At 51.9% G+C, this 23,107-nt stretch overlaps 1 protein-coding gene across 1 annotated transcript; it reads right to left on the reverse strand.

Annotated features, from left to right (window-relative positions):
* On the reverse strand, positions 1–21,945 carry LOC150061771 (proprotein convertase subtilisin/kexin type 9-like). The gene is made up of 17 exons (XM_090333986.1): positions 21,907–21,945; positions 21,675–21,771; positions 21,197–21,251; positions 14,760–14,910; positions 13,719–13,952; positions 11,154–11,345; positions 10,863–10,963; positions 10,509–10,530; positions 10,262–10,436; positions 7,696–7,838; positions 7,349–7,490; positions 4,868–5,064; positions 4,051–4,234; positions 3,241–3,414; positions 2,340–2,488; positions 1,439–1,607; positions 1–206 (listed from the first exon to the last, which is right to left on the reverse strand). The coding sequence occupies exons 1-17, from the start codon at positions 21,943–21,945 to the stop codon at positions 1–3; spliced, it is 2,430 nt and encodes an 809-aa protein (XP_090190112.1).
* Positions 21,946–23,107: the final 1,162 nt, after the last annotated feature.

A 23,107-nucleotide genomic window follows, 5' to 3' on the forward strand; every position in this document is an offset into this window, starting at 1 on the left:
TCACACAACCCCAAACTTCACCTTCTCCGCGAGGTTTAAAGCCCTGTACTTCTTCAGTTTGCACTGCAGGCCTGGAGCGTGGCAGCAGGAAGCATGGACACTGGCCTCCTTGTGCCCCACGCACAGACTGGCCAGATTACGACCTTGCATCCATGGAGTCTGCGGGTAGTCAACAATTTTCTCCACCTCCCAGTGGGAGCTGCAGCCTGGGAAGTGGAAGGCCAGTTCAGACACTGATTGCAGGGGACCCTCTATCTTTGTTCCCTCAAACACACTCCTTTCTCTTTAGGGTCCAAAGCCAGGGAAACCCAGGAGCAGCTCTCAGTAGAAGAGACCTTGGCCTGAGCAACAGGACTCCCGGCTGAGCTCTGCAGCTGACCTGACTGGTAGGATCTTGGGAGAGTAGCTCAACTGCTCTGAGCCATAGTTCCTGGGGAACACATGGTGTCCCCACCCACTCCTCACCTCAACCACCCTTCCCTCCTTAGGTCCCTTCCCCATGCATCACCATGAGTAGTTCAGCATGAGCCTGGGTCTGTCAGGTGGGGAATCAGGTTCACCTGGCTGGAAATTCATGCACGTCATCAAGCCTCATTTTCCCTATGTGTAAACAGCCAGAGCAATAACACCGACGCCAGAGCTGCTGCTTAGCTGAGGCAGGAGCTCGTCTGAGAAGTCCAAGCTCTGCCCATGCAGGACCCGGCTCTGCCCACACTGGGGTTATGATAACCAGGACCAGAGCTCTTGTCCTACCTGAGTGGCTATAGAAAAGGCACGTGGCAACCTTAGCTGCAAATGGAACTTGGGTATGGGCTGCACAGTGAGTACTCGTGGCTCTGCTGGACTGGCCAAAGGCCAGGCTTCCTGCCGGGCCAGCAGCCACATGGCGCTCTTGTCCTGGACAAGGCTCCAGACACTGGGCTTATTGGGCTGCTGATAATCCAACCAGATTTTAAACCACCTAATCCTTACTGTTCAAGAACCTTCAGACTCTCCCCAATACTTAGCTGGCCAAGAATCAACTCTTGAGCCAGTGACTCAAGATCATTCCCACAGCCCCCCAAACCCTCCCTGGCCCCAAGCTCCATCTGAACATGGCTCCAGCCCAAGAACCACAGTTCCTAGCTCCTAAGTGTGGCCCTCACCTATGACTGCAACCACCAGAGAAAGGACTTCAGAGTGATGGTCGGCGACAGTGGCCACAAGAATGCATACTATCCCAGGCCAAGAGCTGAGCATTCACAAGGGGAAAACTAAGGCACAGGGCTGATAAGAAACTTGCTAGCTCCTGAGGGCAGATTAGAATAAAGCTGACCTGTGCCCCAATCCTAACAGGCCTGAACTGCGGCTCACACTCATGGGGACCCAGTGTGGGGCACAGATCTCCTGTGCATTAGGAGACAGGGTGTCCTGCTCACCCTGGCAGGACCAGCCCTACCTGTGAGGACTTGGTCAGGATACTGGCAGTGGCTGTAGGTCTTTAGCCCCTCCAAGGCTGGAGAAGCTGTGTAGTCACTACAGGTGGCTCTGGGGAGCAGGCAGCATCTGGCCACTGCAGAAACTTGTCTATCTCCAAATGCCAGGCAAACACGTCTGTTTCCTATTGTCTGAAAGCCAAATGGGAACTTGTTGTGAAGAGGTTTGGGGGGACAGCGGAATCTGGTGTGAGAGGGACCCAGTCTGCAAGTTCTGGTTCCTGAGCCCTCAGCACAGCTTAGCAGCACCCCAAGTCACCCTGCCCTGCCATGGGCATCTCAGATAGGAATCTCCCCCACACTGACAATGGCTTTTAAGTAGAGACAAGGGGACTTGAGACACCAGCTCAGGGTCTGGGGGCTCCCTGGTCCTCTCCTGAGAAACCTCCCCAGTATTGACTTGTACACACAAATTCTCACCCATCTTTGCCCTCCTGGCCCTCTACCCCTCCTAGGGCAGTGGTGTATAGGGTATGATCCATTCTTAGTACTTGAACTCAGGGCCTGGGTGCTATCCCTCAGCTTTACCACCCAAGCCTGGCATTCTCTCACTGGTGCTGCAGGTTCCTTCTGATGTTTTGTTGATTAACTGGAGATATGAATCATGTGGACTTTATTGCCTTAGCTCACTTTGAGCCATGATCCTCAGATCTCAGCCTCCTGAGTAGATAGGATAAGAGGCATGAGCCAACAACATGCAGGTAAGGCAGACAGCCACCACTGTCCTTTCCCTCCTGTGCCCATGAGGGAGCTGTCTGTCCTGAATCCCCCAGGAGTGCCTGGCCGGTTCAAGGCCTTTAAAGTTTGGATAGGGATTGGAATACAGAGGACAGCGGACTGGACACACAGAGGGGTGCAGCTCACCTCCACACGCTCCCCCTGCCGCTTCCCACTCTCGGAGAAACTGGAGCAGCCCAGCAGCTCCTCCCCCGGGGCACAGTAAGCCTCCACAGCATCTCCCAGTGTGAAGCTCCGGGTTTCTGACCACACCGTCCTGCACAACAGCTGCCCACCTGCAACAAGGCGGTGAGTAAGGAGGCTCTGGAGGGAGCAGGACCTCCAGGAGATTCCAGAGAAAGCTTCAGTGAGGGACAGGAGCTTACATACCACATGAGAATTTTAAAACCTGTTGTATGTTCTCCCTGATATGCAGAAGTCAGATCTAAAGTGCACTGGGATATGACAAATTACACAGAACTCTAGACAGAGCCCATGAGAGCTAAAGAGGATACTCTGAGGAGAGAATTACAAAAGATCCTACCAAGTGCCTCTTCATCCTTATTAAAAAATAATATAAATATCAAAATGAACTCCCAAGATCTAGAACCTTTTTTTTTCTTTTTTCGTTGTTAGTGTTTGATGATTCCACCTTTCTTGCCGGATGGGAAGGTGAGGGGAAGGGTACAGAACTTGAAAGGAAAACGATGATTAAGTGCTGCAGTGGAGCTCACTGAACATTGATGAAAGTGAACTAGACAACTTGTAAGTAGAGATTAGGGGAGGGCCTGGGAGAGAATGAGAGAACAGATGACACTGTAGAAAAGGAAATGTACACATTACATGACTCATGTAATTGCAATCCCTCTGAATATTTCCTCTACAATAACAATAAAGTAATTTAAAACAAAAGTGTTGTAACAACACCAAGACTCAAGTCCTAATTTAGGAAGAGAATTATTCTGTAGACCAGGCTTGGAGGTTGTCACCGATACACAGGTCTCTCATACCACCAGATGGCCTCTGCCTACCCACCTGCCCAGCTCACCTGTTTCCTGGGTGTTGGCAGTCAGTGAAGCCACCACGTTGGGGGTCCTCATTCGCTGGTCTTCAGAGAACCAGGTGTAATTGATAGCGTATCTGATGGAGTAGTGGATCAGCCTCTGCCTCAGCTCAGCCACAGTGAGGTTTGGCTGGGAGGTGAGCATCTGGGCTGCGATGCCTGGTGGGGGAGAGAGAGGTCACACAAGGGGATGGCCTGGCCTTCTGTCCTATCTGGGACTCCTTTTAGGACACAAATGTGCACATATGCACATATCATGTGCTCTTCCCCAAATGAAGCGACCTGCAAGGCCTTGCTTAGGGAAAGCTAGAAAGGAAGACATATTGGCTCAGAATGTGGCTTAGTGGTAGAGTTGCATGCCTAGCATGCACGAAGCCCTGGGCTGGATTCCTCAGTGCTACATAAACAGGAAAACCAGAAGTGGTGTTATGGCTCAAATGGTAGAGTGCTAGCCTTGAGCAAAAGAACCTCAGATATAGTGCCCAGGCCCTGAGTTCAAACCCCAGGACTGGGAAGAAAGGAAGGAAAAAAAGAAGGAAGGAAGGAAGGAAGGAAGGAAGGAAGGAAGGAAGGAAGGAAGGGAAAGGAATCTTGTTTTCCTACCTCCAGGCTTTGGTATTTGCTATTATGTTTACCAGGTGAACTATTTGTCCATCAAACCCCAGTGATACAAAATGGTACCATCACCATCAGGTCTGCCCATCTGGTCCTCCTGCACAGAGCCTGGCATATAGAGGATCTGGCCAAAGGGGCTGCTGGAATCCTGGTGGCCCAGAGAGTGGCCTGGTAACTTACCAGCCACATAGGCAGCCGCTTGCGCTGTTCCACTCTTCCGTACATAGCAGATGTCACAGTCTTTGGCAGCACTGACAATGCGTTTCCCAGGGGCAAAAATGTCTACACAGGAGCCATAGTTGGTCCCCAGAGATCCCTGGGTGAAAGGCTGGTTCTCATAATCCACAGCTCCAACAGTGATGACCTGGAATGTGACAGACAGCGTTGAGGGGAAGGCTTTCGAAACAGATTGATCATCTCCTAAACTCCTTGTTTGAGCCTCATGCAAAGTCTCTTCCTGAGGAAAATCTGGCTCCCAGGTACAGCTGATACCCAATCCTGCCTCAGGTCCCACAGATGGACTTAATGGGAAGATAAACACGAAACAGACAATTGGGTTATCCAGAAGCCAGAGTGTCATCTGGTAATCCACTTTGTGGTAAGGATGAGTGCTGGTGATTTTAAACACAGCCATCTCTGGGAACCCCTGTTGGGTCTGAGCCTAAAGGGTCGGGGAAGGGAGGATGGGGCCAAGAGCACTGATTTGCCGCTGCACTTTCCCCAGCTTCCAGGCCACAGAAATCCCAGAACTAAAGCCCCTGCCTCCCCTTAGTACAGCAAGGCCAAGATCAGCCCCACACAATGCAGTGGCTCTGCAAATGTCAATCAAGAGGGGGAGGAGGACAAAGATGGATCCTTGAGGGGGTCTGGTTTGTGGGAGGGGCATTGAAGGGAAGGCAGGGCCAGTCTAGCCCTTTGTCACAGTAGGGAGAGGGGGTGCTGTGCCTCTGACAACCTGCAAGGCTGGACATATGCCCAAAGGCCTGCTGGCACCTACCTCAGGAGACGACGCCGGGGAGTAGGCACAGGCATTGCTCTGAAAGTTTCCTGCAGCAGCCACCAGCACTGCCCCAGCCCTTGCCAGGCGCTTGCAGGCGTTGTTGAGGCTCTGACTGTACCCACTCACCAGGGGCAGCAGCACCACCATCCTTTTGGACGGCTGGGAGACCAGCTTTTTCCAAATAAACTCCAAGCCTGAGAGAACGAAGCCAAGATGACTGCCTGGAGAGGGACACACGGCCTTCCTCCAGCCCCTTCCCTCTGAACAGCAGCGATGGTTCATCCTTGTCAACTGGATGACCAGTGCTGGGTCAAGTGCATCTAAGTGCTGATATATATATGTGTGTGTGTGTGTGTGTGTGTGTGTGTGTGTGTGTGTGTGTGTATACACATATATCATTTATATATCACATATATGTGTGTATAAGTATATACACGGCTAACATTTAAATCATTGCCTCATTTCAATGACTTTTGTTAAGCTAGTGGGCCTTGCTCAATCACATGATGGCTTAAAAGAAGAAGGAATTCTGCCCTCATATAATCTGACTCAAGACAGCAGAGTCAGCTGCTGCAGGCATTTCTACACTGCCTGGTCTGCCCTACAAATGGCAGGCTCCCCAGCCAGATGACAAGAGTCACTCTTCAAATTTCATCACACACACATGCACACACACATGTCACAAGTGTGAACATGGAAGCCATTAATCATGACGACAGCTGTGAACCAGCCAAGCCCCTGGACAAAATACTGAGAAACAACCTGTCCTTACACTTCTCCAGAAACAGGTGTTGAGGTAGAAGACTAGTGTTCTGAGAATGAAGGGCCAAAATCACAATCACCTACCACACTCTAGGCCTGACTCCAGGGTCCCTCACAACTCTGAGGTTCCCACAGGAACCTGAGCCTATCCTGGCTGCCTGCTGCCAGCTGCAAGCCCTGCTCTATAAAACAGGTACAGGTCCACTGGGTGTCACCAGGGTTCACAGGGAAGCTGATTACTTGAGGATGGGCTTCCCTCAGAACTGTAGTCTGCCTCTGGCCACCCAGCATGGCCTGGACACCTGGAGTCTAGCCCCCACTTAGCTCAGCAACCTGCAGCAGACGGTTCCATGTGCTCAGCTCCTGTTGTCACATGGGTGAAACTGGACCTACCCCCTCCGTTCCTTCTGGATCTGGGTCCTGGTGGCTAAAGGAGGAGTTGGAATCTTACAGTCACATGCCTAGGAGACAGCTGCTGAGGAGGGAGAGGGGAGTGGGCATGGGCGTGAGGGGTCACAGCTGCAGTTATGCGGCCCCTGCTGTGTGCTGAGCTCTGTGATCATCTGACACCTCATTTCAGTCATCTGTGAACAGTGGAACTGCTGGAGACAGTGGATAGCTCCTTTGGGTTGAGCCCTGCACTGGCCAGGTGATACCATAACTGAGACTCCAAAGAGGGGCTGTTCTTCCTTGTGCCAGGCCCAGAATGAAAACCTTCCCCCCTCCACTCACTGAAAAGTCAAGACCAGGAAGTGGCGCTGTGCCTCAAATGACAGAGCACTTGCCTTAAGCTGAAAGGCTCAGAGACAGCGCCCAGGCCCTGAGTTCAAGTCCCATGACCAACAAAAAAAGTTTGTAAAGGTTAAGACCAAGGTCCATCAGCAGGGGAATGAGACAGGCACAAGAGTTACTGTGATGGGCCAGGGATTATTCATTCCTGCCTGTAATGGAACACAGAACTTGGGGTTCTCCATGAATAAGATTTGCATGTTCCTCTGGTACATATAGCCCAGTATCTAACCATGTCCTGTGCTCATGTCAATCAGCCACCACCTCCCTCAGCTACCTCAAGCCAGCTTTCCAGGCTCTGTGACCCTGGGCAAGTCACCCACTCTGACTGGTTTTACTAAGTGTTTAACAGATGCCACCTGCCAGCCACGAGTGTGCCAGAGCCCTTGGCTCAGCCTTTGGCCTCTGCAGCTCTGTGCAGAGCTGCGTCCCTGCTCCCTGCCCATGCTTACCACAGGCCTGGCTCTCAGCAGGGCCTCCCAGTCCCGGGCCCCAACTCTCATCTCCCATGCAGAGCAGGCAGTAAGCTGGCACAGTCTGGACAAAGGGCTGCCGCCGCCCCAAAGTCTGCTTAGCCAGGTGACCAGGGAACCAGACATGGGAGCAAAGAGCCCCCCTTGCTTGGAGGGAAGCTGACTTCCTTCTGTCTCCTCAGGGTCTGTGGAGATCTAAGCCCACATGACAAATGACACCGTAGGCACAGAGCAAGAGAAAAGTGCGAATGCAGGAGGAGCATGGACCAGGGGTCCATGGGCTGGGTCTCGGCTCCCTTGAGCCTTCAGTATCTCCACTGTGCTGGCAACCTTGAGAGTCCTGCCAGCTCCACCACTGGAGCTCTGTGGCAGATGCTACCCTGCCCTGCAGGGTGTGGAGACATGGTTCCTCCATGGCCAGATGGAAAGACATGTAATGGGAGCTGCCACTCACCCATGAGGATCCTGCTGACCGGGCCCTTCCCTTGGCAGTTGAGCACACGCAGGCTGTGTATACTGACGTTGTTGGCCATGCCAATATTCTGGCCACTGACCAGCGCTGCCAGGTGGGTGCCATGACTTTCACAATTGTCCTCCTGTTCAACCAACACAAGGACCAGATGAGAAAGCCACCCACCTCACGATTTCCCAAGGACCCAGATGGATGGACAATGTCCATCCTTCGTCCCCTACAAGTGAGGGCGGGGGATGCACAGTCATGGCTGGAGAGGGGTGCCATGGTGCTCCAGGTCTGGTGGTCCTCACCCACCTCCAGGATGGGGTTGGGGAAGGGCAGCTCACCTGTGTCCCCGATGTGCTGGTGCTCAGCCACTCCTCCTCAGGCCCGCTCTCAAAGTTGGAGATGATGATCCTGTCCTTGATTTCCTGGTGACTACGATGGACACTAGTGCCCAAGAGATACACCTCCACAGGGCTCTCCTTGTCTTCCCATGGCAACAGTTGTGTTAGAGAAGAAAGAGGGGTACGAGGAGAGCAATGTTATGTGTGGTTCAGGTGTATCGATGATGACATGTTCTGCTTTCCATTGTGGGTACTGCTAAAAGGACTATAGATAAACTCAGTCTTCCAAAATTCCTCCCAAACTACCTCCCAGTGGGACTATTTTACTGACCAGGCCAGTGAGACATAGAGATAGAAGCTATCCAGAGCCATGTAGCTGGCCAATGAGACAAAGTCAGAAAACTCCCCAATAGCGTGCATGATGTCTCTTTCTGGATCTTATCAGCTCAAATGGCCCAGCTCCTCATTGATCTCTGTCATTGGCTGGGAGCAGCCCAGAAGGCAGGACCTCAGTCACCTGCTCCTACCACTGGTCCTGTTGAGGCAGGGTTACAGCAGCACAAGTTCTATGGTTACCCTGGTGGTCAACTAGAACTGCAGCTTTGGAAACGAGAAATTCAAGATCAAGAGATGCCACACTCCTTGTGAAGGTCCAGGAGAAGAAGGCTCACTGGCCCTGTCCTCCTTCTTCTGGTGGCTGCTGGCTTTCCTTGGCTTGTGGCCACCTCACTCCAAGTTCTGCCTGTGTCCACATAACCTCCTCCTCCTCCTCCCATTTCCATTCTCTTACAAGGTTGGGTTTGAGGAACACAAGCAGGCTTGTCAGCTGTGCTGTGTGGCCATTCATTCCATGAAGGAAGGGACAGTGCTGTGCCTGCCCAGGCTGCTTCACACCCATCCATATGACCCCTGCTCTACCCTGTCCCACTCCAACAGCTCCTAAAGGGTCTCCTCCAGCCAAGCCCGTGAGAAGATTTTAAAAGGGCTCCCCAGCTCTGTCCCCACTCCTCCAGGGAGAGACAAGTCCATCATGGGAATCCAAGGGGGTAGGAAATGGGCTGTATCAGGAGAGCTAGTCTCCAGTGGCCCCAGAAAAGACATGCCACATCTTTTAGACCCATGTGGAGGCTGGAGATGTGGCTCACGTGGTAACCTAACAAATGTGAAGCCCTGGATTCACATCCCAGTACCACCAGCAGACCTTATCTGGAGTACAAGTCCCTGCAGGTGTGGTCAAGTGAAGGCTCTCCAGGTGAGCTCGTCCAGGGTGAACCAGAGGCCTTAAACCCGGTGCCACGTGGCCTCACACAAGAAGGGAGAGGAAGGCTGACACCGTGTGTCCCATCTGTAACCCCTATTTGGGAGTTAGAGACTGGGTAGATCAGCGCAGGGAGAAAGTTCACAAGACCACCTCTTAACTGATAGCTAGCACAGTAGCACAAGCCTGTCATCGCATGTACTCAGCAAGCACAAGGAGGACTGTGGTGTGGATCTCATATTTTTGGCATAAACGTAAGAACTTATCTGAAAAGTAACTCATGTATAAAGGGTTCAAGTGGTAGGAGACCTGCCTAACAAGCATGAGGCCCTGAGTGCACTTTACTCCTGTAAAGTCCAGCTTTACTCCGGTTAAGGAGGGAAAAGGGCAGCCAAGGCTCAAGCCTGTAATGCTAGATACTTGGAAAGGTGAGAACTGGAGCACTACCAATTCAAAGCCAACCTAAGTAGAGAATTCCTCAGGACTCCATCTTCAGTTATTTAGCACAATGGTTTCCAGGCATCTACATTAGGCTCACCCAATAGTACATGGTCCAGCCAGAACCTCTGATCCTCTCCCAAAGAAAATGCCTTTATTGCCTTCCCCAGCTCAGTGTCACTGTGGCCCCAGCAGACTCACTCATTTTCCTGGTCACCTTCACTGCCTCCCTCTGAACAGGCAAAGGGAAATGTGGACAGAGTAGCCTGAAGGCAAGCAGGGGATGAGAAGGTATGTACTGGGGTGGAGGGGGAGGTACAGAGACCTAGACAAAGGAAGCAATGGAGCTTCCCGGCCTTTTTGAAGACTGAGTTAAAGAGAACAGAGAGTGTACATCACAGTCAAGTTCAGCCTCTTTCTAAGGCAAATATGCCGTGCTGGAGAAAAGATGAGAAAAAGAAATAGGAAGGTGGTTATTCAGACACCAGTGGCTCATGCCTGTAATCCCAGCTACTCAGGAAGCTCAAATCTGAGAGTGGCAGTTCAATACCCAACCTAGACAGGAAAGTCTGTAACATTCTTATCTCTGATTAGACAGCAAAAAGCTGGAAGTAGAGCTGTGACTCAAGTAATAGAGTGCCATTTTTTAGCAGAAAAAAAGATAAGAAACACCACCTCAGGTCCTGAGTTCAAGAAGCCAATTTTTTAAAAAGGAAGGTAGAATGGAGAATCTTTAGCAAATGTCCATGCATTCTGTACACAGCACAAGGAGAGGGTGCAGTCCCAAGCTGGGAGAGGAGAGGACAGAGAAGATGGGCAGGTGAGGTCCTAGGACAGGGAGGAAATGATGGCCATGGTAACATGTCTTACTGATGTGGTTAGAGTTCTTCAACTGGTCCAACTCAGAAGAAACCCACCGCATTTGCCATATGAGTTTCAAAGACTGGTCCCACAGAGAAGAATTCTGATCCGGGCTCCACAGGAGGCTCTGTGCAAAGGCGAAGGAATCCTCCTCGATGTACTTCTGCTCCTTCAGCCTGAGGATCTGTGGATGCCAAGGACACAGGATCTCCATTTCATGAGTCACCTAGCCAGCAGCACCCAGCACTAGCCTCACCTGGTCACACCGGTTCCCCAGCCTGACCCACGGTATCCCACAGTCACCTCCCACGATCAGAAGGCAAAACCAGGGTCTTCACTCCTCTTGGAGGTTTGGAGGAGAGGACCTAGGACCCCACGCCCAAATCAGGATGTCAGCACTGCCCTTCCTGTGTGCTCACTCCTTTCCCCAGTCTTTTCTGTCCTCAGATCACAGAGCCAGGCCCCCTGGTGGTGCTTTCTGGGTGCTTAGCCAGTAGGGGCAGGGGGCACCAGCAGGGATTTAGGGACAGAGTGTGTTGGACCCCCTCCCTTCCCTGGAGCACACCCCACTTTGTACATCATCCTGAGCCATCCCTGACCCTTCTCTCACCTTAGCTGTGGACACTGGCTGAAATGCACCAGCACAAAGACTCTGGCCAGGAAGCCAGCATCTGGGAGCCCAGCTGCACCCTCTGCACTGATATCCTCGTGCTTCAAATGAAGATGAATGGGCGATGTACCATAGGGGAATTGGCAGGCTAGCAAAGAAGCCGCTTGAGGAGGCTGGCACAACTAAACTAGAGAGCCACCAGTACTCAGTAAGTATTTGCTGTCCCCTCAGTGGACAGTACACACAGGCCTCACCCCAGCCTGGGAAGTACATGCCTGAGTGGGGTCTTACCATATTCAGGGCGCCCACGGTGTCTGTCCTCATCAGGATGCCAGGAAAGAGGTCTTTGAAGACATGCAGCACTTCAAACATGTAGCCCTTCTTGGCAGCCTGGGCCTGCAGCTGGTGGGCGACACTCTCCATCTCCAGACAGTGGGATTCCTTGAACACCACCAGGTAGGTGTTGGGCACTTTCCAGGAACTCTGCCCCAAGGGAGGAAAAGGAGCATAAAGATATCGAAAGAAAGACCTGTCTCTGTCTATAGATCAAGTTAGAGCCAAAGAGATCCAGAACATAGACTACAAATAGGAACTGACTCAGTGGTGCTTCAATGCCTTCCCAACACACACAATGCCCCACTGACATCCACGACAAACAGATCCACATACTTCCAAACAGAGTCCATCCCTAAGGGGAGCTGCAGGCAACCCTCAGCACAGGGAGCCTTGAGCCTCCATGTGCTCTCCAAGCCCCAGGCAGATCTGGCCATCCCTGCAGCTCTGTCCAAAAGCCTCCCCTCCTAGTCACCCCAGTGTCCCCGCCTCCTCCCCCACCTAACACATCTCCACTTCTCTCGTCCAGAAGCAGCCCCACAAGAAGCCTCACAGACCTCACAGCCAGAAGAATATGGATCTGAGACCCTACCCCACCCACTGTCTACTGGCTGTGCAGCCAAGAGCAAGCCACTTAACCTCCCTGTTTCTCAGAGTCTCTGTATTACAGACACTGTAATGCCCACAGCACACTCATGTCCAGGGGATCAGAGCAATGCCTCTTCCACAGGAGAGAAGAGGCTCTGTGCACCTCAGTGTCTCAGTACCATAAGAAAGTGTTGACATTTCCTTTTGCTTGTAAAAAAATAAAACAACAACAAAAGTTTACAATATGGGCCAGTGTGGTCTTTCTAGGAGAAGGGACAGTTGTGAGTCTGCCCAGTCTGCTTCGTATCATCCATATGGCACCTGCTCTACCGTGTCCAGGTCCAACTTCTCCTAAAGGCCCCACCTCAGCCAAATGCTAGATATAGCAGTGGACAGCTATTGTCATCCCATCAGCCTTACAGCAAAATAGCCAGAACCTCATAGAGCCAGGGGATTTGATCCAAGAACATTATAGGCATGCAGGTAAGTAGCACAGTGAAACCCCTTAGACAATTAATGGATGCTAATAAGAAGATGGAACCACAAAGGGGCTAGAGGTATGGATTAAGCGGTGGAATGCCTGCCTAGCAAGGCCAATGCCCTCAGTTCAAAGTCCAACCCATTTAAAAAATGCATTCTTAATTTGGCTCCATCAAAATGCTCATGGTGTGATGTGAACTTGAGGAACTTCCTGGTCCAAAGTCCCACCAGGGACGAGCGTCCTCAGGTACATGGTCCAGTGGCTGTCCAGCCTCTGCTCTTAGAATAGTTTACAGGTGTACACTCCACACTGAGCTTATGCTTTTCTATCCTCACCACAGCCCCACGAAATCCCTTCAGATGAGGCAAAAGACTCAGAATAAGATAAAGTTGTTTTAAGCAGATCAAGGGCCTGGTAGCCTGCAGCCCAGCACATGGCCCTCGGGTCAGCAGATCTTTCCACTCCATCCCAGAGATGGAGCCGGGCAGGTATGGCCAGGAGGAGACAACAGCTGCCTGCCTCTGACATGCCATCTCCCTGGGGCCTCCCAGAGAAGCCATTTCCCTGGGGCCTGTAATCAGCAGAACTCCTTTCCCTTCATCGACCCTGGGGAAGAACATAAGACCTTTTTTTATGCAGGCTCCAGGTTGAGGGACTGAGCCATCACAATTAGTGAGGAGACACACACGGGGATTCAGTTGTTCATCCTATCTCACGTCCAGGTGCCAGAGCCTCAACTCGGCTCCCGAACTTCTTCCTCAAGGTGACACCTGCGGTTCACCCCATCCCAGTTTCCACAGCCAGGGCATACTCTCGTGGGTGAAGAGATTTTGAGAAGCCCCATACACGGTGAGTATGGTGGAACACAGGCCCCAGCCTTCCAGGCCTTGCCCCTCAGCAACCTCCATTCCCCTAATCTTAACCCCGGTGGGCCTCCGGATTGACTCCACCCCATTCCCCTTTAGTTTGTGCTTTTCCTCAGCTGGAAAAGGCTCAGCCCTAGGAAGGGTAAGGTACCAGGACCTGAAAATTGACTTGCCCCGCTCGGCTGGGTCCTACACCCCTGCTCTGGCTCCCATCCTCTCTCCAAGACTCTAGCATGTGTCTGCCCTAACCAGACTCCTTCCAGCGAGGTCCAGTTTCCTACCTGGTCACCACGGGGGCTGCAGCCAGACCCCAGGTATGAGATCTCAGTGTGCAGGAAGTCCTCACCCCGACCCCAGCCATTTCTGTGACCCTCTGCCGCCAGGCACAGCCATGCACGTCCACCAGACCCTGCAGTTCCAGTCATCCTAGCTCCCCACCCCGGTGCCCACAGTCCCAGGATCACACCAAGCTGGCGGTGGAATGAGCAGAAGATTCTCAGAGATCTCTGCTGCAGACCTCCCCTCATACCAGGGAAAAGGAGGCCCGGGAAGAAATGACATCCACACGGCTCCTCAACCCCCTCTCACCCGCACCTCAGAGCTCCGGTATATGATGGTCCTGGACCACTCATGGAATTCCGATGGCAGGGCGCAACCCAAGCCCTCTCTGTCTTCATCCAGCTGCTCCTGGGCTCGGGACCTCGCAAGGCTCAGCAGTAGCAGCAGTGTCCAGAGCAGCAAGGGCTGCCGCCCAGAACCGTTGATGCCCATGGGGCAGGAGGAGAGATTTGCACCCTGGGCACTGACACAGAGAGCCAGGACCTGCAAGGACCAAGCACAAGGCCTGGCAGGGCAGCCGGGCTCTCTGGTGCACTGTGTAGCACCCGCCTGCAGCCCAGCGTCTTCAAGTCGAGGCTGCAGAGCACTGTACACCTGGAACCCAGGACAGTCCCATCTGATTAAATACTAAAGGAGCCCATCCCCCTGAACATCCCCTCCCCCCAGGCCTGGAACATCTGGTTTCTGTCTCATCCTGTCCTCCACACAGTGACAGATTGCCCAGGTGGGAAGGGAGGAGTTGGGGGCAGGGCACATAGAAAAAAAAAAATCCCAATCCTAATAGAGCTGGAGACCAGCCCTGCACTCAGTTCTCCACCTCTCACCTGGAGGTGTCTCCCAGCCCCTCCCACCGCCCACCCACACTCCACTCAGCCTGTGGCAGAGCTCTCACTTGCCTCCCTCCTCCTCCAACCACCTAGCTTAGCACCCTAAACTTAGCCTGGATCTCACTCTGGCCTCCACCCCTTCCTTCTGAGCATCTCATCCCCACCCAGGCCTCCATGCAGAGGGACAGGCTGAGTTTTGAGTTCCTGTCTCCAGGTGCCGGATCTTAGAATCTGGGAAGATGCCACAATTACATTTCAGTGTTGCAGGCAACTGAATTGGTGAAGATTTCTTGTAGACACATGCATTCTTGGAAGAACCCAAAGAGACAAGCCTCCAGAAAGCACCTACTGTGTGCCAGGCAGGAGGATGAAAGGGGGACTGGCAGCCCAGCCCATAGGGGCTCTCCCCAGGGCTTTAGCATGACTGGCTGATAGCAGAAGATTCTCAGTGCTGAGCTCAGACCTTGGGGTTTCCCAGCAGCTGCCCTTCCCATCTGTGAGCAGAGCCTCCAAAGAGCCACAGGACCAGACCACACCAGCGCTGGACCGGCAGGGTCGTCAGAGACATGGGAGCAGGGCTCACCCTTTGCTCCTTTTCATGAAGAACCACCTTCCTGGCACAAAAAGAGTGCTGTGTTCAATGGTTGGCTGAAAGTGGCAAATAGAGGTTCTCTGTCCTGTTGCCTCTTGGCCACTGAACTGTGTCTGCAGCAACCTTTTGGGCAGCTTCCTCAACAAAACTGCCTCCTCTAGCGAGAATGGCTGGGCGTGCCTGGACCAAAAGTGATCAAGACCACAACTCAACCAACAAGCTGGATTTGGGGGTTGACAGCTGGAATCCAGGAACATGGGAATAATAATGTGAAGTCTTAGCTGAAAAGTGTCTAAAGCATAAAGGGCTGAGTTGGTAGCTGTAGTGGTAAAGCTTCAGCCAAGCAACTGGGAGTCCTAAGTTTAAACCCAATGACAGCAGCAGCAGCAGCAGCAGCAGCAGCAGGAAGAAGAGGAGGAGAAAGAGGAGGAGGAGGAGGAAGAAGAGGAAGAGGAAGGAGGAGGAGGAGAAGAAGAAGAAGAGGAGGAGGAGGAGGAGGAAGAGGAAGGGGAAGGAGGAGGAGGAGGAGGAGGAATAAGAAGAAGAAGAAGAAGAAGAAGAAGAAGAAGAAGAAGAAGAAGAAGAAGAAGAAGAAGAGGAAGAGGAAGAGGAGGAGGAGGAAGTAGAGGAGGAGGAGAGCTGAAGCCAAGAATGGTTCTCTCTCCCTGGGAGATTTGGAAAGATTGACCCTGTCTATCCTCATTTTCAAGTACTTGGATTTGAACACAGTACCATGGACTTGAATTTTGCTAAGCTTTTTGCTTGGTGCTTTAATACATAGGCTACTACACCAAACAGATAGCTTTGGTGATGATTTTGGAAATAATTTCCCAGCCTTTGCTGCCCAAGCTAGTTTCATGCCATGATTCTCAGATCCCAGCCTCCTGAATGGCTAGGGTTGTAGGAGCAAGCCACTGATGTCTGGCTACAATAATACGCATAAATGAAACTTTTTAACTATTCTCTTGCCTACCAATGCAGCTTCAAATGTCTTTTCATGTGCTGGCCAAAGCTAACAGAAGACCCTGAGCCCTCTGAAGCCCACCACAGATAGTTTTCCCCACAATGGCTGCCCACTGCTATATCTTTATTCTTATTAGAAATGACATCTCAGCCCTACCCCCTGCAGAGCCAAGTCAAGCAAGAATGCAAAGCCCTGAGTTCAAACCCAAGGATGAACTAAATAAAAAAAAAATAAAAACAATATACTATAATCTCATGTCAGTAAAAATGACCTATTGGACTAGTCTGTTTTGCATTTTGGGCTGGGAGTTTGGCCTAGTGGTAGAGTGCTTGCCTAGCATGCACGAAGACCCGGGTTCAATTCCTCGGCACCACATACATAGAAAAAAGCCAGAAGTGGTGCTGAGGCTCAAGTGGTAGAGCTCTAGCCTTGAGAAAGCCCAAGGATAGTGCTCAGGCCTTGAGCTCAAGCCCAGGACTGGCAAAAAAAATAATAAAATAAAAACAATATACTATAATCTCATGTCAGTAAAAATGACCTGTTGGACTAGTCTGTTTTGCATTACTATGATATCTGAGATTTATAGAGAAAAAAGGCTGATTTTACTTAGTTTTACAGGTTCAAAGGCACGGGCTGATTTAGAGGTACAGAGGGCAGAGGCAGTAGTTGTGAGGAGGAAAAAAGGCTCACAGTTCCTATGGGGGCAGAGAGAGAGAGAGAGAGGGAGAGGGAGAGGGAGAGGGAGAGGGAGAGGGAGAGGGAGAGATGTGGAAGAAGAAAGGGGAATGAGAGGAAAAGGCAGGAGAGACACACAATCCCTTTCAAGTGGGTCACTCTTAGTGGCCAAAGGGCCTCCTGTCTCCAAAAGATTCCATCACCTTATTATTATGTTATTAATTTATTTTGCCAGCCCTGGGGCTTAAACTCAGAGCTGGGTCACTGTCTCTGAGTTTCTTTTGCTCAGTGCTCTACCACTAAAGCCACAGTTACACTTCCAGCATTTTCTGTTTATGTGGTACTGAAGAATCAAACCCAAGGCATGCATGCTAGGCAAGCATTCTACCACTGAGACACATTCCCAGCCATCCATAACCTTCTAATTGTACCAACCCAACCACCAAGCCTTTAATTACAGTGGACCCTTGGGAGACTTTTTCACAACTAAAAGATTCCTAAACCTAAGCAAGTCTATATGGACAATGTTTGCCTGTACAGACAGATGAGGCTGACTTGGAGAGTGTCTCCATGTCTGAGTTCTGCAGTTCTGACATGGGATGAACAGGGATCAGGCAGCCCCCACCCCCCTCCATGTTCACATGCTCCTTAGTCAGGGTATTTCTGCTTTCCTGAAGCATCTAGCCCTACCCGAAGGGCACACTGAACTGGATCATCTCCCTGCTTAACAGATGGACAAACAGAGGCCAGAAAGATAACTATCTTATGAACATCACAAGGCTAGAGGCAAAGCAGATCTTTTTTTTCCAGTTGTTTCTTGGAGCCCCAAGGGGGCAGGAGATAAGGTTGCATCTTCCCCCAGAAGCCCCAGGCTCTTACTTAGGCTAATGGAGCTGGAAGAGGCTGGAGGAGGGGGTGTGGCTTGAGGAACGAGTGCCCAGGTTCAATAAGGGCTGGCAAGTAGGAAAAGCTGCCTTCACATCAACCGTCAGACATCTGTGTTTCTCCCTCATGAGACTATGGACTTGATGTAAGAGGAACCTTGACAGAGTCACCTTCCTGAGCCCAGTACCAAGCCAGAGCTTGATAGGCTCCTTTAATGACTGGTTAGAGTAATGATGAACTGAGTGTCAAGCACTGTGCCTGCTGGGTTACAGTGGTGAAGAGAAGGTGATGGGCAGTCGGGGAGTGTGGAGATGGTGGCAGCTGGACACCAGTGCTGCGGGAGGGGACAAACATTGTGGGCAGGGAAGGGAGAGCTGGGCTTGGAAGCAGGGCAGTGTGAAAAGCTCCTCTGAGGAAATGGGCTGTGAAGACATGGTAGCCTGGCCCCTGGAAGGGACTGGGCCCAGCAGGAAGCAATAGGGAGGGCAACGTGGGTCACTTCTAGCAAGGTTTGATCCCCTTGGGAACAGTGGTGTGTGACACCAAGCCTCTGGAGAAGAGACTCAACCCAGACAGACAAGGGCAGACAGGGGGGAGTGCACCTGGGCAGGGCCTCTCAGATGCAGAGGCTGAATCCCCAGGGCCTGTGGTGAGGACTTACCCTGGCCTGCTGGATGCCCCATGGGAGGCAGTGGTCACAGGCAGAGGTAATGTGATGAGTGGCAAGGACATCGGAGAGCATGAGCTGGGAGAGGCAGTCCTCAGCATGGGGAGCAATGCTACATGTTCCTTGGTACTCAGCACAGGGAGCCAGAGAGCCACGAGGAAGTGCGTGTGCAGAGAGGGAGTTGAGAATGGGGGCTGCTAGTCAAGGACCAGGAGCGCCAGTGCTCAGAGGAGCTGCAGGAAGGGATGAGGAACAGAGGGACAGGCCAAATGCTTCTTTCTCCCCGAGAAATTCTCCAGACTCTGGGGAGCAGTGGCAGTGGGCAGCTGGACCAGCAGAGGATAGCCAGTGCCAGAGTGAGGCCTGACAGGCAGGCAGGGCAGGGCCTGCAATAGCCTGGGCTGCACCTGCTCCAGCCTCCCCTCCACAGCCCACAGGGAGGTGGTGAGAGAGGCAAAGCACACAGGAAAGGCAGGTTAGGTGTGCTGGGAGCCCAGACAGAGGGAGGGTGGGTCGCTGTAGCCTTGCTGGAGGAGGCAGCTCAAAGGTGTGGTCCAGGTGTAACAGGCAGCACATCCAGAGCACAGCAGGATCCACTTAGATAGGTGGGGAGGTGATTTTAATGTTTGAGGCCAGGACAAGGCAGAGCACTTCCTGGGGGTGGGGGGATTCTGGAAGTTTCTGAACTGAAGAGGGTCTTGATTAGCTTTCTGCAAATGCATAACTAATCACTGACACCCCTGCAAGAACTTCTCTAAGCCCAAGGAAGTTCTGTGTCCCCCACCTGCCTCTCTCCTTCCCTCTCATCCCCAAAGCTCCTTCTAGACACCTATGGGGAAAAGATGGAGCCAGGACCTCCTCTCCCCTTTTCCTACTTTCTTCAGCCTAAAGTAAACACAACAGCCACGTTGTGTCTCATGAACACTAGGTGGCGGCAGCAAGCAAGGTAGATAAGGAATCCCCTCCTCCACCCTCTCCAGCCCTAAGTCTTGAGGAGAGAACTGGATTATAAGCACATGCGCCAATGCTACTCACTAGATACTATGTTGAAAATGAAGTATATAACTTCTAAGGGGGATGGGAAGAACAAATGGGAGAGACAGGAGAGGTGACTAGGTCCAAAAGGGAAGGTACTTTTTTCCTGACTTAAATAACTGTAATCACTCTTATTTCAAGTAAAAATAATAAAAGATAAATGCATATAAATGGGGAGGGGGGAGGGAGAGGAAGGAAGGAAGGAAGGAAGGAAAGAAGGAAGGAAGGAAGGAAGGAAAGAAGGAAGGAAGGAAGGAAGGAAGGAAGGAAGGAAGGAAGGAAGGAAGGAAGGAAGGAAGAGGGCTAGGAGCATAGCTTAGTGGTAGAGTGCTCGCCTAGCATGCATGAAGCCCTGGGTTCGATTCCTTGGTACCACATTCTCAGAAAAACGCAGAAGTGGAGCTGTGGCTAAAGTGGTAGAGCACTAGCCTTCAGGAAAAGTGTGCAAGGACAGTGCCCAAACCCTGAGTTCAAGCCCCAGGACTGGAAAGAAGAAGGAGGGTGAGGTGGGAGGGAAAGAGAAAGAAAACACAGCGCCAATATGGAGGTTTTCTCCAAGCTTCTGAGAAGAGCAGAACCCACAGGGGCAAGAGGCAGGGGGAGGAAGAGAGGGGACAGCCACACTGCGAGTGGGGTGGCCCTGGACCACCAGCTGAGCCACCTCCTCCTGCTGTGTGTGGCACATCATCAAGGCTGCCTGGCACCAAGCCACCACCACACCAGCACCAGCCAGGAGAGGCCCAGCTCCCTCCTGGACAGCCAGGTGCCCAGAGGACAGAACCTGCATTTCATAAGCTCCCAGGACACGTGGACGAAGCCCAAGATGATTTGTGCACTGCGGGAGCCTCCCTGTCTGCAGGGCCCAGCTGTCTAGGTCTACCGCGCAGACACCAGGCAGATCACTGCCGAGCCCACGCTGTTCCCACCCCCTACCGTTCTCCTTTCCAATGACTCTACCATATCCTGTGACACTGCAAGGTCACTTCCTCCAGGAAGCCCTCTCTGACACTTCCTCCCGATGTAGACATGGCTGTGTTCTCCCTGTCAACGTCAGTCCCCTCCATGCAGCTGTGGCCAGGGTGGTTTCAGATCCCTGTGCCCACTAGAGAGGCCTCTGTGCTGGCATTGGGTGGAGGAGGGAACTCCTCTACTGCAGAGGGCTGTGGAGGCAGCACACACAGGCCTTGGCACCAATGGTTCAGGACTCCTGCTATGGCTAAGAATTGAGTTTGAGTCCTGACTCTACAACTAAACTCACAGTGGATATGTCCGCCCAGTCTCATTTTACTTAGTGGCAAAATAACCTCCATAACTCCGATGTCACCAAGGACAGGTGAAGCCAAATGAGATGGTAGCGTTGGCAAAGCTTCTGGTCCATGGCGCAAAGCCTGGGTATGAAGTGCAAGAAAAATGAGCATGGCGGTACATGGTCAGCAGAGCCCCCCTCTTCACACACCCAACTGTGTGACCCAGACTGGTGATCTGGATCCAACCCCCAAGGCCTGTTCCTGTTGCCTTTAGGGCTGGGATGGGTGGGATGGGTGGGGGTAGAGGGAGGAATGTGCCACTCTAGGGCCCAGCTCTTGCCCCAGGCTTGGATATTTCCATCCTTCCTCTTGCCACCTTCCCCACCCCACCACTCCGTGATCCCTCAGGGTGATGGTGGCCCAGGGAAGGCCACCTGGGGGAGGAGCAGCAGCTGTGAGGTATAGCTGTGTGACCTGAGGTAACTGCCACCCTTGAGCCAGCTGCCTGGCTCTATGCAAGGATGACCCAGTGGTGAGACCCCCACCAGACAGCAAGATCACAGGTGTCCCTGGAGACATGGAGTGGCAATGGCAGTGTCTCTTATACACATGAGACAGCCAGGGTTTGGGGTTCTCAATGTGGGTGTGAGACAGAGGGAAAAGGGAAGGGGAAAGAGAGAAGATAACTGGGGAGTGGGTCCCTCTGATACCAGGCCATCTAGGCTGGCCTTCCCACTCTGAAGTACAAGCAGAGTTATGGAGAGGGGGCAGGGAAGCACGGTCCCCTCCAGACTCCATCCCTGAATCTGGCTCTGAAGTGCCTCTGGTCACTCACCTGCTTGCCTCTGGTGCCCACTTCTCCTCCTGGGCAGGGAGGATCTGCTTCCTGCCTGAGGGCAGCAGCCCAGGGTGGTGGTGAGAGGGGGGATCAGTGAGCTGGTGGGTCTCTGGCTCATGGCCGCTTGTGCTACAGGACATGTGGGAGCTGTCACAGCAGCCTGGCCCTTTGCTGAGCAGAGATCGGCCTTGCCCGGGAATTGCCCTTCCTTCCTTTACTGGCATTCCTTTATTTTTTATTTTTTATTTTTATTGTAGGGGTAATGTATGGAGGGGTTGCAGTTACATTCGCCAGGTAGTAGGTGCATTACTTCTCACACATTGATACCCCTTCTCATGGTTTGTCCCCGTTTCCCTCCCCGCACCCCCTCCCAATGATCCTGTTCTTTACTGGCATTTCTTCTCCTTTTCCCAGGGTCATGTTTGCAGAGACCATGGTTTGTGGTGGAGGAGACTGAAGGCCACTTCCTGTGCACCTGTGTTGACAGCAATACAGGCAGAGCCGCCCATCAGCCCCCATGTGCAGACCCAAGGCCGGTGCTGGCCTGCAGAGAAGCTGCTTGGCTGGCTGTCCTGCTGAGAAGGGGACAGACATGTCCTAGTGGGAGTGAGGACCACCTGCCCTCCTCCCAGACCCAACCTCCACCTGGGACCACCGTGCCTGCCTCCCCAGGTTGGGGCGGCACGGTGCTGGGGGAGCACCTTTACCCAAGTCACGTGCCACACTGGCACCTCACTGGTCTCCATGGCGTCACAGGAGGCTGGGAGCAGGCTGCCTCCTGGGACCTAATGATATGCTCCTTTCTGTTCCACGGAATTACTACCATTTTCTGAATGCAAAGTATTATTTTGTGATTATGATTTACATGTTATACCACATGTATAGAATCACATGTGTGATACTACAAAGTGTCACATAATCACTCTAATTCTTTTCCTATTCCCCTCTGCAATATAGATACTTAAGGGATCCTACTCTGTGGTTGCTTGGAGTGTGTTCAGCTGCAAATGCTGTAGCTTCAACCGTAGAGTTGAACTTTTTGCCAGTAGTAGAATACCTGAGGTTTCTGACTGGATCACTGGTTCAACAACATTAGATAAATAGCGTCGTTGGGATTCTTTTACAACTTCCCTCAAGTTAAAATATGGCTGCTGTAGGTCATGACTTCACATCTATATTCAAGGTCTGGAAAGGCAATCTCCCCTAAGCTTTCATTAGAATATCAAAATATTTTTCAAAAATAAAGCTCAAGGGCTGGGAGTTTGGCTTAGTGATAAAGTGCTTGCCTAGCATGCACAACGACCAAGGTTCGATTCCTCGGTACTACATAACAGAAAAAATCAGAAATGGTGCTGTGGCTCAAAAGGTAGAGCTTTAGCCTTGAGAAAGCCCAAGGACAGTGCTCAGGCTCTGAGTTCAAACCCCAAGACTGGCAATAAATAAACAAATAAATAAATAAAACCCAAGCTGGGTGCAGTAGCTCACACCTGTAATCCTAGGTACTCAGGACGCTGAGATCTGAGGATCAAGGTTCAAAGCCAGCTTGGACAAGAAAGGACCTGAAACTTTTATCTCCAATTAACCTCTAGAAAGCAGGAAGTGGGCCCTGGCTCAAGGTAGGGCAGTAGCCTTGAGCTGATGAGCTCAGGGACAGTGCCCAGTCCCAGTTCAAGCCCCATGACACACGAACACAAATAAAAACCAACACATTTCTTTCAAACCCTTATTTGTCCAATCTAGATCGTAAGGCTTTCTCTAACAACAGAGAAAAAATTCTCATGATTAGCTATTCTCAGAAGAGAATTGCCAGTATCTAGGTACTGGCTGTAGTCTTTTGCAATGCTCTTTTCCTAATTATATATACCCAACCTTTTCTGTATCAAGAAATCTTAGACCTATCATTTACTA

The sequence above is a fragment of the Megascapheus bottae genome, chromosome 6, assembly GCF_031878675.1.
Source record: "Megascapheus bottae isolate mThoBot1 chromosome 6, mThoBot2.hap1, whole genome shotgun sequence".
Taxonomy (NCBI): Eukaryota; Metazoa; Chordata; class Mammalia; order Rodentia; family Geomyidae; genus Megascapheus; species Megascapheus bottae.

What these genes read in the sequence shown, in the direction of transcription:
- LOC150061771 (XM_090333986.1), bottom strand. Translation starts at nt 21,945, where the DNA reads ATGGAGACCAGTGAGGTGCCAGTGTGGCACGTGACTTGG. An exon ending in CCGTGGGCGCCCTGAATATG is followed by an intron (nt 10,964 to 11,153) that starts GTAAGACCCCAC and finishes CTTCATTTGAAG; the next exon opens with CACGAGGATATCAGTGCAGA. An exon ending in GGTCAGCAGGATCCTCATGG is followed by an intron (nt 5,065 to 7,348) that starts GTGAGTGGCAGC and finishes TCGTTCTCTCAG; the next exon opens with GCTTGGAGTTTATTTGGAAA.